The 14,165-nt window shown below is 44.0% G+C and overlaps 1 protein-coding gene across 1 annotated transcript; it reads left to right on the forward strand.

Annotated features, from left to right (window-relative positions):
- Nucleotides 1-4,948: 4,948 nt before the first annotated feature.
- Nucleotides 4,949-9,483, forward strand: LOC137353647 (ferritin, middle subunit-like). Its single transcript, XM_068019997.1, has 4 exons — nucleotides 4,949-5,050; nucleotides 5,516-5,662; nucleotides 6,412-6,537; nucleotides 9,279-9,483. Exons 1-4 carry the CDS (start codon nucleotides 4,949-4,951, stop codon nucleotides 9,432-9,434), a joined length of 531 nt encoding a protein of 176 aa, XP_067876098.1. The 3' UTR covers nucleotides 9,435-9,483.
- The last annotated feature ends 4,682 nt before the right edge of the window (nucleotides 9,484-14,165 follow it).

Raw genomic sequence — 14,165 nt, forward strand, 5'->3', positions numbered from 1 at the left:
TTTTATATTTTCTGCCAGCCTCTTTTCATATTCTCTCTTTGCTTCTCTTATTTGCATGTTTCACTTCCCCTCTGAACATTCCATATTCTGCCTAGTTCTCGGTTGTATTATGCATCTGTCATAAACACATTTTTTCTTCTTCATCTTAATCTCTATCTCTTTCATCGTCCAGGGAGCTCTGGATTTGGCTGCCCCACCATTCCCCTTCATGGGAATATACCTTGACTGTGCTCAGACTATCCCTTCTTTCAGGCAGCCCATTGTTAAATTATTGTTTTGCCTGCCAACCTTTGATTCCAATTTATCTGGGTCAGATCCATTCCTAACCCCATTAAAGTTAGCTTTCCCCCAATCATAGAAACATAGAAAATAGGAGCAGGGGTAGGCCATTCGGCCCTTCGAGCCTTCTCCGCCATTCAAAAAAGATCATGGCTGATCATCTAATTCAGTACCCTGTTCCCACTTTCTCCCCATGTCCCTTGATCCCTCTGGCATTAAGAAATATATCTATCTCCTTCTTGAATATAGTTAATGACTTGGCTTCCACTGCCTTCTGCCGTAGAGAATTCCACAGGTTCGCCACCCTCTGCGTGAAGAAATTTCTCCTCATCTCGGTTCCAAATGGCATACCCCGTATCCTGAGACTGTGACCCCTGGTTCTGGACTCCCAGTCATCAGGAACAACCTCCCTGCATCTAGCCTGTCTAGTCCTGTTAGAATTTTATAGGTTTCTATGAGATCTCCTCTCATTCTTCTAAACTCTAGCGAATGTAGGCCTAGTCGACCCAATCTCTCCTCATACGTCAGTCCTGCCACCCCAGGAATCAGCCTAGTAAATCTTCTTTGCACTCCCTCCATGGCAAGAACATCCTTCCTCAGATAAGGAGACCAAAACTGCCCACAATACTCCAGATGTGGTCTCATCAAGGCCCTGTATAACTGCAGTAAGACATCCTTGCTCCTGTACTCAGATCCTCTTGCAATGAAGGCCAACATACCATTCGCCTTCCTAACTGCTTGCTGCACCTGAGTGCTTGCTTTCAGCGACTGGTATACAAGGACACCCAGGTCTCATTGCACCTTCCTCTTTCCCAATCTATCACCATTCAGATAATAATCTGCCTTTCTGTTTTTACAACCAAAGTGGATAACCTCACATTTATCAACATTGGACAGCATCTGCCATGCATTTGCCCACTCACTCAACTTGCCAAATCACATTGCAGCCTCTTTGCATCCTCCTCACAGCTCACATTCCTTTCCCGTCTTCCTGTTTCCTACTCTAGTGCAAGTATCTCTTTCAATTCTCTGTGCATCTTGGTGTTCCTCTGTTCTATTATCTCCTGGTTCCCACGCCCCTGCCAACTTAGTTTAAACCCTTCCCAATAGTACGAGCAAATCACCCAACATGGATCCTGTCCCAGTTCTGTTCAAGTGCAACCTGTCCAGCCGCTACAGGTCCCATCTACTCCAGAACTGGTCCCAGTGTCCCAGCAATCTAATGCCCTCACTCCTGCGCCATCTTTCCAGCCACACATTCATCTGCTCTATCCTTTATTTCTAGACTCACTTGCGCTTGGTACCAGGAATAATCCAGAGATTACTACGGTAACGACCAGAGATTACCACTCCTCCTGGCTGGCCTCCCGCAATCTATCCTCCATACACCTGAGGTCATTGAGAACTCCAATGTCCTTGCCCTAATTCACTCATCATGCCTATCATCGCTGACACACATTGGCTCCTGGTTAAGCAACACCTCAATTTCAAAAGTCTCATCCTTCTTTTCAAATCCCTTCATTGCCTCTCCCCTCCATAATGCTGCAATCTCCTCCAGCCCCACAGTCCTCGAGATATCTGCACCCCTCTAATTCTGGCCTTTGTGTATCCCCAATTTTAATCGCTTAACTATTGGCGGCTGTACCTTCAGCTGCCAAGAGCCTAAGTTCTGGAATTCTCTTCTTAAACCTTCCCGCCTTTCTACCTCTCTCTCTCTCCTGCTTTGAGATGCTCCTGCAAATCAGGCTCTTTGCCCAAACCTTTGTCACCTCCATTTAGAATCAGCCTCTCCCTCACTTACCTTCAATTGCATCAAAATCATGAGGGGCCTGGACGGAGTAGATAGGAAGAAACTGTTCCCACTCGTGAAAGGATCGAGAATGAGAGGGCACAGATTTCAAAAAATTGGTAAAAGAAACAAAAGTGACATGAGGAAAACTTTTTCACGCAGCGTGAGGTTAAGGTTTGGAAAGCACTGCCTGAGAGTGTGGTGGAGGCAGGTTCAATGGAGGCTTTCAAAAGGGAATTAGACTGTTATATGAAAAGGAAGAATGTGCAGGGTTACAGGGAGAAGGCGGGGAATGGCATTAGGTGAAATGTTGATTCACAGAGCCGGTAAGACACGATGGGCCGAATGGCCTCCTCGGTGCTGTAACAATTGTATGATTCTGTGTTTCTGCATCCTGCTGCTGCTTTCAAGCTGGGAGGCCTCTGATTGGCCCTCCAGCTTCGACAACCCGCCTGCTGCCCTTAATTAAACGATGAGTCCATCCTCTGGCTATTAATTGTCCTTCCCAGGGAAAATCACAGTGAGTGACTGTTCCCCACACAGTGCAGGTTCAGAAGCCCGCAGAGAAATTCCAGCCTTAAAGGTGGAGGCAAACACACTGAAGACTGATTCTGGCCTCAGCTGATGTCCACTCACACGTAGACATGTGTCCACAAATACACACACTTACACGTGCAAAGTGTGGGCAGGAGGGCGGCAACAGCTCATTAGGCTCTTTGAGGAGCTTGTTAACAGACTGGGGAAGCTAAGGAAGCAATTTTTAAAGCTTTATCGCCGAACCCAAACAGGATCTTGCACAGCCGTCAGGTCCAAAGCAGGCAGAGGTGAAAGTTCTTTTATTGGTGATGGCAAATTTCTGGAGCTGGGGGATTTTGTGCAGGATCGTGCACTTGACCGTCCATTTGGCCGTTTCGCCACTTTTGTGCTGGGTGAGGCTGCGGCCCGGCGAGGAGCTGCCTGCTCTCTTCTATAAGACAGTGGTAGGCGCCATCATGGCTGCCATCTGCAGAATCAGGACCCTGAAATTATCCGGCCTCAGGTTCCCGAAACCAATTTGAAAATTCAGCCAAAGATTTCACAGCAACAATATCCTAGGAACTGAGCTCAAAAAACTCTCTGACCTGAGCTTTCACAGTTTGCTTTCAATGCCACCTACTGTTGGTGCAGTGAACACAAAGAAAAATGGTGGCCTGGAAATAACAGTGCAATATTATTGGGTAAACACGTTAATTTATTCTTGAGATGTGAGACTCACTGGCAAGGCCAGCATTTATTGCCCATCTCCAATTGTCCTTGAGAAGGTGCTGGTGGGACTTGTTCTTGAACCACTGTAGTCCACGTGCTGAAGATTCTCCCATCGTGATGTTCGGAAGGGAGTTCCATGATTTTGATCCAGTGACGATGAGGGAACGGTGATATATGTCCAAGTCGGAATGGTGCGTGACTCAGAGGGGAACTTGGAGGTGGTGGTGTTCCCATACACCTGCTTCCTTTGTCCTTCTAGCTGGTGGAGATCACATGCTCGGGAGGGGCTGTCGGAGTAGCCTTGGCGAGTTGCTGCAGTGTATCCTGTAGATAGTGCACACGGCAGCCCTGGTGGAAATGGACCTTTAGGTTACTTGACGTGTTGTTTTGTCTCTTAAGTTAATCGATTTATTTTAAATTAGTTCATGACTTCACTAAAGTACAAGACAAAGGAAGATGTTCTTAGTGTAATATTGAACAGTATAATATCCTAAACTGCAACCTGGTATTTGAAACAACTATTGAACAAAAGTAACTTGCTTCCACCAATCTGTCTTTGATCATGCCTTTTAACTGACTGGTTATCTTCAATTCTCCAGGACCATACAGACCACCAATCCACTGTTGAAGGCTGTTTTAGTTTGTTTTATGTAGAGTAGGAGGAGGCTCATGTGGAGCATAATTGCCAGCGTGGACCAGTTGGGCCGAGTGGCCAGTTTTTGTGTTGTACATTGGATATAATTCTATGAAAACAGTATCAGAAACTAACTCATTGGAAACATTTTTGACAGTAGATGATTGTTGATACAATTAAAGACTGAATATAGGGATAATACAATGGCAGGTACGTGATATGCATCCAGCAACTGATTCCTGGGGAAATTAGACAAGGGGGCCTGAGGCCTACCATGTAGCTGAGGTACTCAGCACTTTAGGGCATTGCTTTTCAAACTGGCCTCCCTACAACCCAGGGAATCCTCAAGGTGATTGCAGGAGGTTCTGAATGGGTCACAACGTCATCAGATGTCAACCTATCATCAGATACCTACATTGGTTGACCCACAAGCACATTATTTCTGTTGCTGAATACTCATAGAAAAATGTTTTCTGCAAATGATGTCTCTATTTTCCAATGGTCTCCCAGCACTGCCATTTAAAAGTTAGGATAGGGAGACCCTCAGAGTAACAAACTAATGTAACTTTACAGATCTGCGTCAAGATTGCCTTAAAATCTCCCCATAACTGACAAAATGAGGTTCTGGTGTATATTTTATTGCCATTTGTATGTCGGGGCACCTTTCAGCATTTGCACTTTTGAGGGAAGTCAAAGATCAAATAAGCTGTTACATCATGGTTGAATTGTCAATCAAAGGAGTCTTGCCTTCAACATTCTGATTGGCTCCTGGGTCCCAAATCCAACCCTGTGTTGATTGGAATCCTTGGCCATGGCAGCTGTTCAATTGATTAACGATTGGTCGGTCATCATTGATGATGTCATTTCCTGCTTAATAAAATGGTGTTGGGGTCCTGGAGAATAAATTCAAGTCCTTTGATAGTGTAGTTTTAGAGCTTTGGTGTTAATGTTAAATTTGTGATAGTTTTTTGTTGGTGTAATTTTAAAACTAAATTCTCAAAATGGATTCTCAGATTTGTCAAAATTATCACCAGGATTGTGAGGCTGCTGTCAACAAGCAGATTAATGTGGAACTTACTGCTTCCTATCTTTATCTTTCTTTGGTGAGTGTTGTCTCTGGGTTTATAATAAAATCTATTATGTTGAGGTGAACTCTCTCCCTTTAACCTAACTTGTCTTATTACTGTTACTGTTTCAACATTTAATCTTGAATTGAGTGTACATGTTAGTGTAGAATGCTTATTCATATTGATTCTGAGGAATGCTTCATCAGACTGGAAATTTTAAGAAAACTGGTAATTTCCTCATTTTTTTTTTTACTGGGTTTGGTGATCAATTTGGAGTTAGATGGTTTTGTTCCACTTCTACCTGCCTAATCTTCAATTGGGAACAGAAGGCATTTAGTTACAGACCATTCAAAACTTCAAAGGAAGGCAAAAGATATTTTAACGTAACTTCATTATTGAGCAGTCAGTTTAATTGGAAGGCAGGAAGACTATTCGGCTCTAACCTTTTTGAGGAGTAAACGGAGGCCAATTGCGTGAATGAAATTTAAATTGTTCTTTCAGATGTCTTTCTTTGACCGGGATGATGTCGCCCTCAACAACTTCTCCCAGTTCTTCAAACATCATTCCCATGAGAAGCAGGAACATGCGGAGAAGCTGATGAAATTCCAGAATCAGCGTGGAGGCCGCATCCTCCTACAGGATGTGAAGGTTAGAAATGGCTGCTTTAATGTCAGTGCAATCTTTTTATCCATTGTCTCTCGAGATAAGGAGGCCCAAAGAAGAAGAAGAAAGAAGAATCTTTTCCATCAATATATCCTTTTCAAAATTTGAAGGGAGTAAAGAATTCCTTTCTTTAGCTTCACCTGTCCAATCTCATTCCTGGATAATTCTACACACCAATGTCTGTCTTGCTGTGTGGGCTGAGCTACAGCAGAGATACGCTCTGAATACGTTTTGACTTCCTTGCACACATTAGTTCCATAGCTCTCCCACAAAATAGTGATAGTGGTAGAACCATCAGTTATGGCACAGAAAGAGGCCATACAACCATGTCTGTGCTGGCAGAAAAAAAAAACTAGCTGCCCAATCTAATCTCTCCTTCCAGAAGCTGGTCTGTAGCTTTGCAGGTTACAGCACTTAAGGTGCAGGTCCAAGTACCTTTTTTTTAAAAAAAAAAGAGTTGTGGGTTTCTGCCTCCACCACTGATCTGGGCAGGGAATTCCAGACTCCTACCACCCTTTGGGTGAAAAGGTATTTCCTCTTATCTCTTCTGATTATTCTACCAAACACCTTAAATCTGTGCCTCTCCACAAGGGAGAAATGGGTCCTTCCTGTCTAATCTATCTAGGCCCATCAAATTTGATGATCCTGAACTCTCCTTTAGTGCAATTGAGTATAAATAGACAAGTTGAAATAGCTGAACCTTCCAACAGTATAACTGTCTTTTCCCATTTCAGAAACCAGAGAGGGATGAGTGGAGCAATGGTCTACTGGCAATGCAGGTTGCCCTCAGTCTGGAGAAGAATGTGAACCAGAGTTTGCTGGATCTACACCAACTTGCCACCACCTGTACTGACCCTCATGTAAGCTTCTCTTCTTCCTAATTCTGGTCACTAATAAACTAGTGTATTGTTTCGTTTTTTTAAGTGATCAACCAGAAATGGACCAGTTTGACTCCAAACAGATTTGTTCTTGTCCATGGATAGCCATTGATTCAAAATTAACATTACATACTACTTAGTTGGTTAAAATCTGGATTAACTATAGAACTTGATTTCAGCTGTGGCTTTGTTAGCACTCTGCCTGAGTCAAGAGGTTGTGGGGGCAAAAAGCTGAAGTGTTGTACTTCAAAACTGGACTGTCATACATTGGTTCAGATGAAATGTTCTACACTTGTGAGGAACAAGAGGATGGCCAGAGTGAGGGTAGGGCCGATCAGGGATAGTGGAGGGAACTTGTGCCTGGAGTCGGAGGAGGTAGGGGAGGTCCTAAATGAATACTTTGCTTCAGTATTCACGAATGAGAGGGACCTGGTCGTGTGAGGACAGTGTGGAACAGGCTGATATGCTCTAACTGGTTGAGGTTAAGAGGGAGGATGTGCTGGAAATTTTGATTGATATGAGGACTGATAAATCCCTGGGGCCAGACAGGATATACCTAAGGATATTACGGGAAGCGAGGGAAGTGATTGCTGCGCCTTTGGCGATTATCTTTGCGTCCTCACTGTCCACTGGAGTAGTACTGGATGATTGGAGGGTGGCAAATGTTGTTCCCTCTTTCAAGAAAGGGAATGGGGATAACCCTGGGAATTATAGACCAGTCAGTCTTATGTTGGTAGTGGGCAAATTATTGGAGAGGATTCTGAGACAGGATTTATGATTATTTGGAAAAGCATGGTTTGATTAGAGACAGTCAGCATGGCTTTGTGAGGGGCAGGTCATGCCTCACCAGCCTTATTGACTTCTTTGAAGATGTGACAAAACACATTGATGAAGGAAGAGCAGTGGATGTGGTGTATGTGGATTTTAGCAAGGTGTTTGATAAAGTTCCCCATGGTAGGCTCATTCAGAAAGTCAGGAGGCATGGGATACAAGGAAAGTTGGCTGTCTGGATACAAAATTGGCTGGCCCATAGAAGACAGAGGGTGGTAGTAGATGGAAAGTATTCAGCATGGAGCTCGGTGACCAGTGGTGTTCTGCAGGGATCTGTTCTGGGACCTCTGCTCTTTGTGATTTTTATAAGTGACTTGGATGAGGAAGTGGAAGGCTGGGCTAGCAAGTTTGCCGATGACACGAAGATTGCTGGAGTTGTGGATAGTGTGGAAGGCTGTTGTAGGTTGCAACGGGACATTGACAGGATGCAGAGCTGGGCTGAGAAGTGGCAGATGGAGTTCAACCTGGAAAAGTGTGAAGTGATTCATTTTGGAAGGTCTAATTTGAATGCAGAATACAGGCTTAAAGATGGTATTTTTGGTAGTGTGGAGGAACAGGGGGATCTTGGGGTCCATGTCCATAGATTGCTCAAAGTTGCCACCCAAGTTGATAGGGTTGTTAAGGCATATGGGGTGTTGGCTTTCATTAACAGGGGGATTGAGTTTAAGAGCCGTGAGGTTATGCTGCAGCTCTATAAGGCCCTGGTTCAACCACACTTGGAATATTGTGTTCAGTTCTGGTCGCCTCATTATAGGAAGGATGTGGAAGCTTTAGAGGGTGCAGAGGAGATTTACCAGGATGCTGCCTGGTCTGGAGGGCGTGTCTTATGAAGAAAGATTGAGGGAGCTAGGCCTTTTCTCATTGGAGTGAAGAAGGATGAGAGGTGACTTGATAGAGGGGTACAAGATGATGAGAGGCATAGATAGTGAATAGCCAGAGACTTTTTCCCAGGGTGGAAAGGGCTATTGCCAGGGGGCAGAATTTTAAGGTGATTGGAGGAAGGTTTTGGGGAGATGTCAGTGGTAGGTTCTTTACACAGTGGTGGGTGTGTGGAATGCGCTGCCAGCAGTGATAGTGGAAGCAGATACATTAGGGACATTTTAAGTGACTCTTGGATAGGTACATGGATGATAGTAGAATGAAGGGTGGATATTTAGTTTGATCTTAGAATAGGTTAAAAGTTCGGCACAACATCGTGGGCTCAAGGGCGTGTACTGTTCTATGTTCAAGGCCCCATCTGAGGTGGATGTAAAAATCACATGGCAATCTGGAAGAACAGGAGTTATCCCAGTGTCCTGACCAGTATCTAATCCACCCACCCACCCCACACCACACCACACCATGGTTTCTGGGAGCTTGCTGTGTGCAAATTGGCTGCTGCATCTTATTACAACAGTGACACTTCAAAAGTACTTCATTGGCTGTGAAGTGTTTTGGGATGTCCTGTGAATGTCAGTTTTGTATAGCATCTTTCACAGCCTCTGGACATTCAAACTGGATAACAACCAATGAAGTACTTTGAAGTTTCATTTAAAAGCTGCTGTTTGAGTGACCATAACCTGACATAATGCAGCATACCACATCACTTCCTGAAAGCAATCTACCTACTCAAAGCAGGAGTGAGAATTGGCTGCAGAAAAACTGATCTTCATATTTGGCATCTTGCAACTGTGTATCTACTTCTTTGGCCTCCTTGTCTCTAGACAATGGGTAAGTGCCTGGAGGTGGTCAGTGGTTTGAGGAGCAGCGCCTGGAGTGGCTATAAAGGCTAATTCTAGAGTGACTGACTCTTCCACAGGTGCTACAGATAAAATTGGTCAGGGCTGTTACACAGTTGGCTCTCCCCTTGTGCAACTGTGTATATGTAATGAAAAATTTTTCTTCCCTTCCAGCTGTGTGACTTCCTGGAGACTCTCTATTTGGATGAGCAGGTGAAGGTGATCAAGCAACTTGGGGACTACATCACCAACCTGAAGCGTCTGGGAGCTCCTGAGAATGGGATGGGAGAGTACCTGTTTGACAAGCTCTCTCTGGAGGAGAGTAGCTAATTTGGCATCACATTACCTAACTATTTGAATGTAGACTACTTTGTCTGTCATGTGCATTTCCAATTGTATGCAGATAAAATGTGGCTTTCTGTGTAAAAAGCTGTATCAAAAGAATTGAATTGTTCCACATTACTTGAAATAAAACTATCTTCAATTGATTTTTGTCTGTATGAAGTTATATACTATCATGCAGACCACTGACACTACTTTTAAGATTTGGCAACTTGTAGCTCAGTCATTTGAAGTCCATTTATTTGCTGTTAACTAGCTGAGCCAACCAGCAAGTAACAATTGTGAATAGACTGAATCTTCAACTGGGTTCCCCTCCAACTGGGGGAAGGTGAAATCTTCTTGGGCTTTGACTTGCCAATGACTTCAGCTGTGCCTCTATCACATGTGGTGACACATAAACTCAAATCATCCTGAACAAATTGTTATGGGTTGAAGTACTAGACCCCTGGGGGAGTGGAGGGGAAGATGTTGAACAAGAATTACTATTCTAGGCCAAAGTGAAATGCTTTTTCTGGCCTTGGGAGGCTACAAATTCAAGGCAACAAGTTACTTTTGCCTTTCCCGGCCCTTCCTCCCATCGAACACCTCATCTCATTAGGTTGTTTTCTTGCTGTGCTGCAAGAATGTCTGTAAAGTAACTTTTGGGGAAAGAAGGAACAAAACCATCTGTTCCCAGTTCCTCATTTGATGCCATCTTCATCTACAGATCTAAGTTGCTTTGTCAGATGGCTAGGAAGTTGTGTCTTCAAGTTATGACAGGTGTGTAGTTTAGAAGCTCAAGTCAAAACAAATTGACTTGAGCCAAAAGATGTGAGCTGGCTGGACCAAGTTCAGCTCTGTCTCAAACTATCTTGAATTGGACAGAAAGCCATTCCTCTATTGTTGCTGGGTCAAAGTCTTGGAATTCCTTACCAATGTCTTCAACTTCGATTTGCTGTGCATGGCAGTGCCGAGTCTGTTTTCAGGTGGATATGCATGCATATATCTTGAAGGGTACGTTGCTTATGTAGAGCCTGTTGGTCCTTGTGTGGCACATTTCTGGTTGCTGTACTGCTTTGAAGGACCATTTATCCCCACCTAACATTGTTCAGAAATCTCACTGGAGACAGTAGCAATTCAAGGCAGCTCACCACCACCCTGAAGGGCAACTCAGGCTGGGTAGTAAATGCCTGTTTTAAAAAAAAAATGAAATCACAGTTGCTATAAATACAGCAGTTTGTGAATTTAAACATAGCAAGCCTAATGTCCTGTAATCTAGTTTGAAGTATTGAAATAAATTGTCCACTTTTCATTTAGTGGCTGCACTTTCCAAGTTTAAGAATGGTCAATGTCCTGCATTTCTTAGCTTTCCCCATCTTTCAACTGTGTACAGATTATCTTACACAGGAGGTAGCTTTCCTGTCATATAAGTCAATGATCTCTTCAGCTAGTTTCCATTGCCTGAAAGGCTCAGAGGAATTTTCTTTCTCCCCTTCATGGATTTTTATCTGGCGGTCTCTTGCAGGAGATTACATGGTTTCGGGTGGGTGTAGTGTCTGTATTAAGAGCCATGAGAGCACAACTGTATGGAACAGGCTCAATTGATCGGTTGGTCTCTTCATGGGTACTGGTGAGCCAGACTCACTGACACAAATTAACTATTTATATAATAAAAGCAAAATATTGCAGATGCAGGAAATCTGAAATAAAAACAAGAAATGCTGGAAATACTCAGCATATCTGGCAGCATCTGTGGAGAGCGAAGCAGAGTTAACATTTCAGGTCAGTGACCCTTCTTCAGAACTTAACCACTTATATCATGTGCTAAAGGGCACTTTTCCCCCAACGAGGAGAGAATATTCTAATTGAGACTGAGCCAGTGTTCTATACAAGTTTAACATAACTTCCTTGCTTCTGTACTCGATGAATGAACCCGAGAATGCTGGATGCTCTATTAACAGCTCTCTCAACCTGTCCTGCCACCTTTAATGATTTATGCACATATACACCCAGGTCCCTCTATATAATACAATATAGTGCAGAAGAGGCCCTTTAGCCCATCGAGACTGCACCGATGCATTAAAGATACCTGACCTGTCTACCTAATCCCATTTGCCAAAACTTGGCCCATAGCCTTGAATGTTATGATGTGCCAAGTGCTCATCCAGGTGCTTTTTAAATGATGTGAGGCAACACGCCTCTACCACCCTCCCAGGCAGGGCATTCCAGACCGTCACCACCCTCTGGGTAAAAAAGTCCTTTCTCAAATCCCCCTTAAACCTCCCGCCCCTCACCTTAAAACTTGTGTCCCCTCGTAACTGACCCTTCAACTAAGGGGAACAGCTGCTCCCTATCCACCCTGTCCATGCCCCTCATAATCTTGTACACCTCGATCAGGTCACCCCTCAGTCTTCTCTGCTCCAGCAAAAACAACCCAAGCCTATCCAACCTCTCTTCATAGCTTAAATGTTCCATCCCAGGCAACATCCTGGTGAATCGCCTCTGCACCCCCTCCAGTGCAATCACATTCTTCCGATAATGTGGCGACCAGAATTGCACACAGTACTCCAGCTGTGGCCTTACCAAAGTTCTGTACAACTCCAACATGACCTCCCTGCTTTTGTAATCTATTTGTATCCCTATTAACCTGCCCTTCTGCCTTCAGAGATCTATGGACAAACTCGCCAAGGTCCCTTTGTTCCTTGGAACTTCCCAGTGTCAGGCCATTTATTGAATACTTCCGTGTCACATTACTCCTTCCAAAGTGCATCACCTCACACTTTTCAGCGTTAAATTCCATCTGCCACTTTTCTGCCCATTTGACCATCCCGTCTATATCTTCCTATAACCCAAGACACTCCACCTCACTGTTAACTACTCGGCCAATCTTCGTGTCATCCGCGAACTTACTGATCCTACCCCCACATAGTCATCTATGTCGTTTATATAAATGACAAACAATAGGGGACCCAGCACAGATCCCTGTCGTCCGCCACTGGACACTGGCTTCCAGTCACTAAAACAGCCGTCTGTCATCACTCTCTGTCTCCTACAGCTAAGCCAATTTTGAATCCATCTTATCAAGTTACCCTGTATCCCATGTGTATTTGCTTTCTTGATAAGTCTCCCATGTGGGACCTTGTCAAAGGCTTTGCTGAAATCCATGTAAACTACATCAACTGCACTGCCCTCATCGACACACACGGTCACATGCTCAAAAAATTCAATCAAATTTGTTAGGCATGACCTCCCTTTTGCAAAGCCATGCTGACTATTCCTAATCAAATTTTGCCTCTCCAAGTGGAGATAGATTCTCTCCTTCAGAATTTTCTCCAATAGTTTCCCAACCACTGACGTGAGACTCACTGGTCTGTAGTTCCCTGGCTTATCTCTACAAACTTTCTTAAATAGTGGGACCACATTTGCTGTTTTCCAGTCCTCTGGCAGCTCCCCCGTGACCAGAAAGAAATTAAAAATTAGGGTCAGAGCCCCTGCAATCTCCACCCTCGCCTCCCACAGCATCCTGGGACACAAATCGTCCGGACCTGGAGATTTGTCCACTTTTAAGCCTGCCAAAACCTCCAATACCTTGTCACTCCCTATGACAATTTGCTCAAGAACCTCACAGTCTCTCTCTTTGAGTTCCATATCTACATCCACATTCTCTTGGGTGAAGACAGATGTGAAGTATTCATTCAACACCCTACCAATGTCCTCTGGCTCCACCCACAGATTTCCCCCTTGGTCCCTAATGGGTCCTACGCTTTCCCTTGTTATGCAATGTGGCTGTCCCTTTTTTATTTCTAAACTCCACCCATAAAGCTTCATTTGATGCCCCCTCCAAGGTATCATCTCTCCTTACTGCAGTAACTGACTCCTTAACTAATATTTTACCCCTCCTCTGTCTCGCCTGAAGATTCTATATCCCGGGATATTGAGCTGCCAATCCTGCCCCTCCCTCAACCATGTCTCTTTCGGTGATGGCTACTATATCACAATTCCACATGTCAATCCTTGCCCTTAACTCATATGTTTTACCTGTAATACTCCTGCACCCCCTTTAGAGTTGCACTCATTATTTTATGTTATCTCTGCATTTATCCAACCAAAATGAATCACTTCACACTTTGCTGCATTACATTTCATCTGTCTCTTTTCCACCCGTTCCAACAACCTATCTATGTCCTTTTGGAGTTCTATACTGTCCTCCTCATAGTTCACAATGTTTCCAAGTTTTGTATCAAATGCCAATTTTGAAATTTTGCCCTGTACGGCAAGATCGGGGTTATTAATACATATATCAGGTACAGCAGGGGTCCTAACATCGAACCTTGGGGAACTCCACTACAAACTTTCCTCCAGTCCGAAAAACATCCATTATCACTACTCTCTGTTTCCTATCACTCAGCCAATTTCATATCCATGTTGCTACTGTCCCTTTCATTCCATGAGCTAGAGCTTTGCTCACGAGTCTGGTTTTTGGCACTGTGTCAAATGATTTTTGGAAGTCCATGTACACCACATCAACAGCATTACCCTGATCAACCTTCTCTGTTACCTCATCAAAAACTCCAGCAAGTTGTTAAACACAATTTGCCCTTCACAAATTAGCCTTTCCATAATTAACCCACATTTGCCCAAGTAGCTATTAATTTTATCCCAAATTATAATTTCTAAAACCTTCCCACCACTGAGGTTAAACTGACTGGCCTGTAGTTGCTGGGCTTATCTTTACAACCT

Source organism: Heterodontus francisci, chromosome 41 (assembly GCF_036365525.1).
Source record: "Heterodontus francisci isolate sHetFra1 chromosome 41, sHetFra1.hap1, whole genome shotgun sequence".
NCBI lineage: Eukaryota > Metazoa > Chordata > Chondrichthyes > Heterodontiformes > Heterodontidae > Heterodontus > Heterodontus francisci.

What these genes read in the sequence shown, in the direction of transcription:
- LOC137353647 (XM_068019997.1), top strand. Translation starts at nt 4,949, where the DNA reads ATGGATTCTCAGATTTGTCAAAATTATCACCAGGATTGTGAGGCTGCT. An exon ending in CCTATCTTTATCTTTCTTTG is followed by an intron (nt 5,051 to 5,515) that starts GTGAGTGTTGTC and finishes TTGTTCTTTCAG; the next exon opens with ATGTCTTTCTTTGACCGGGA. An exon ending in TCCTCCTACAGGATGTGAAG is followed by an intron (nt 5,663 to 6,411) that starts GTTAGAAATGGC and finishes TTCCCATTTCAG; the next exon opens with AAACCAGAGAGGGATGAGTG.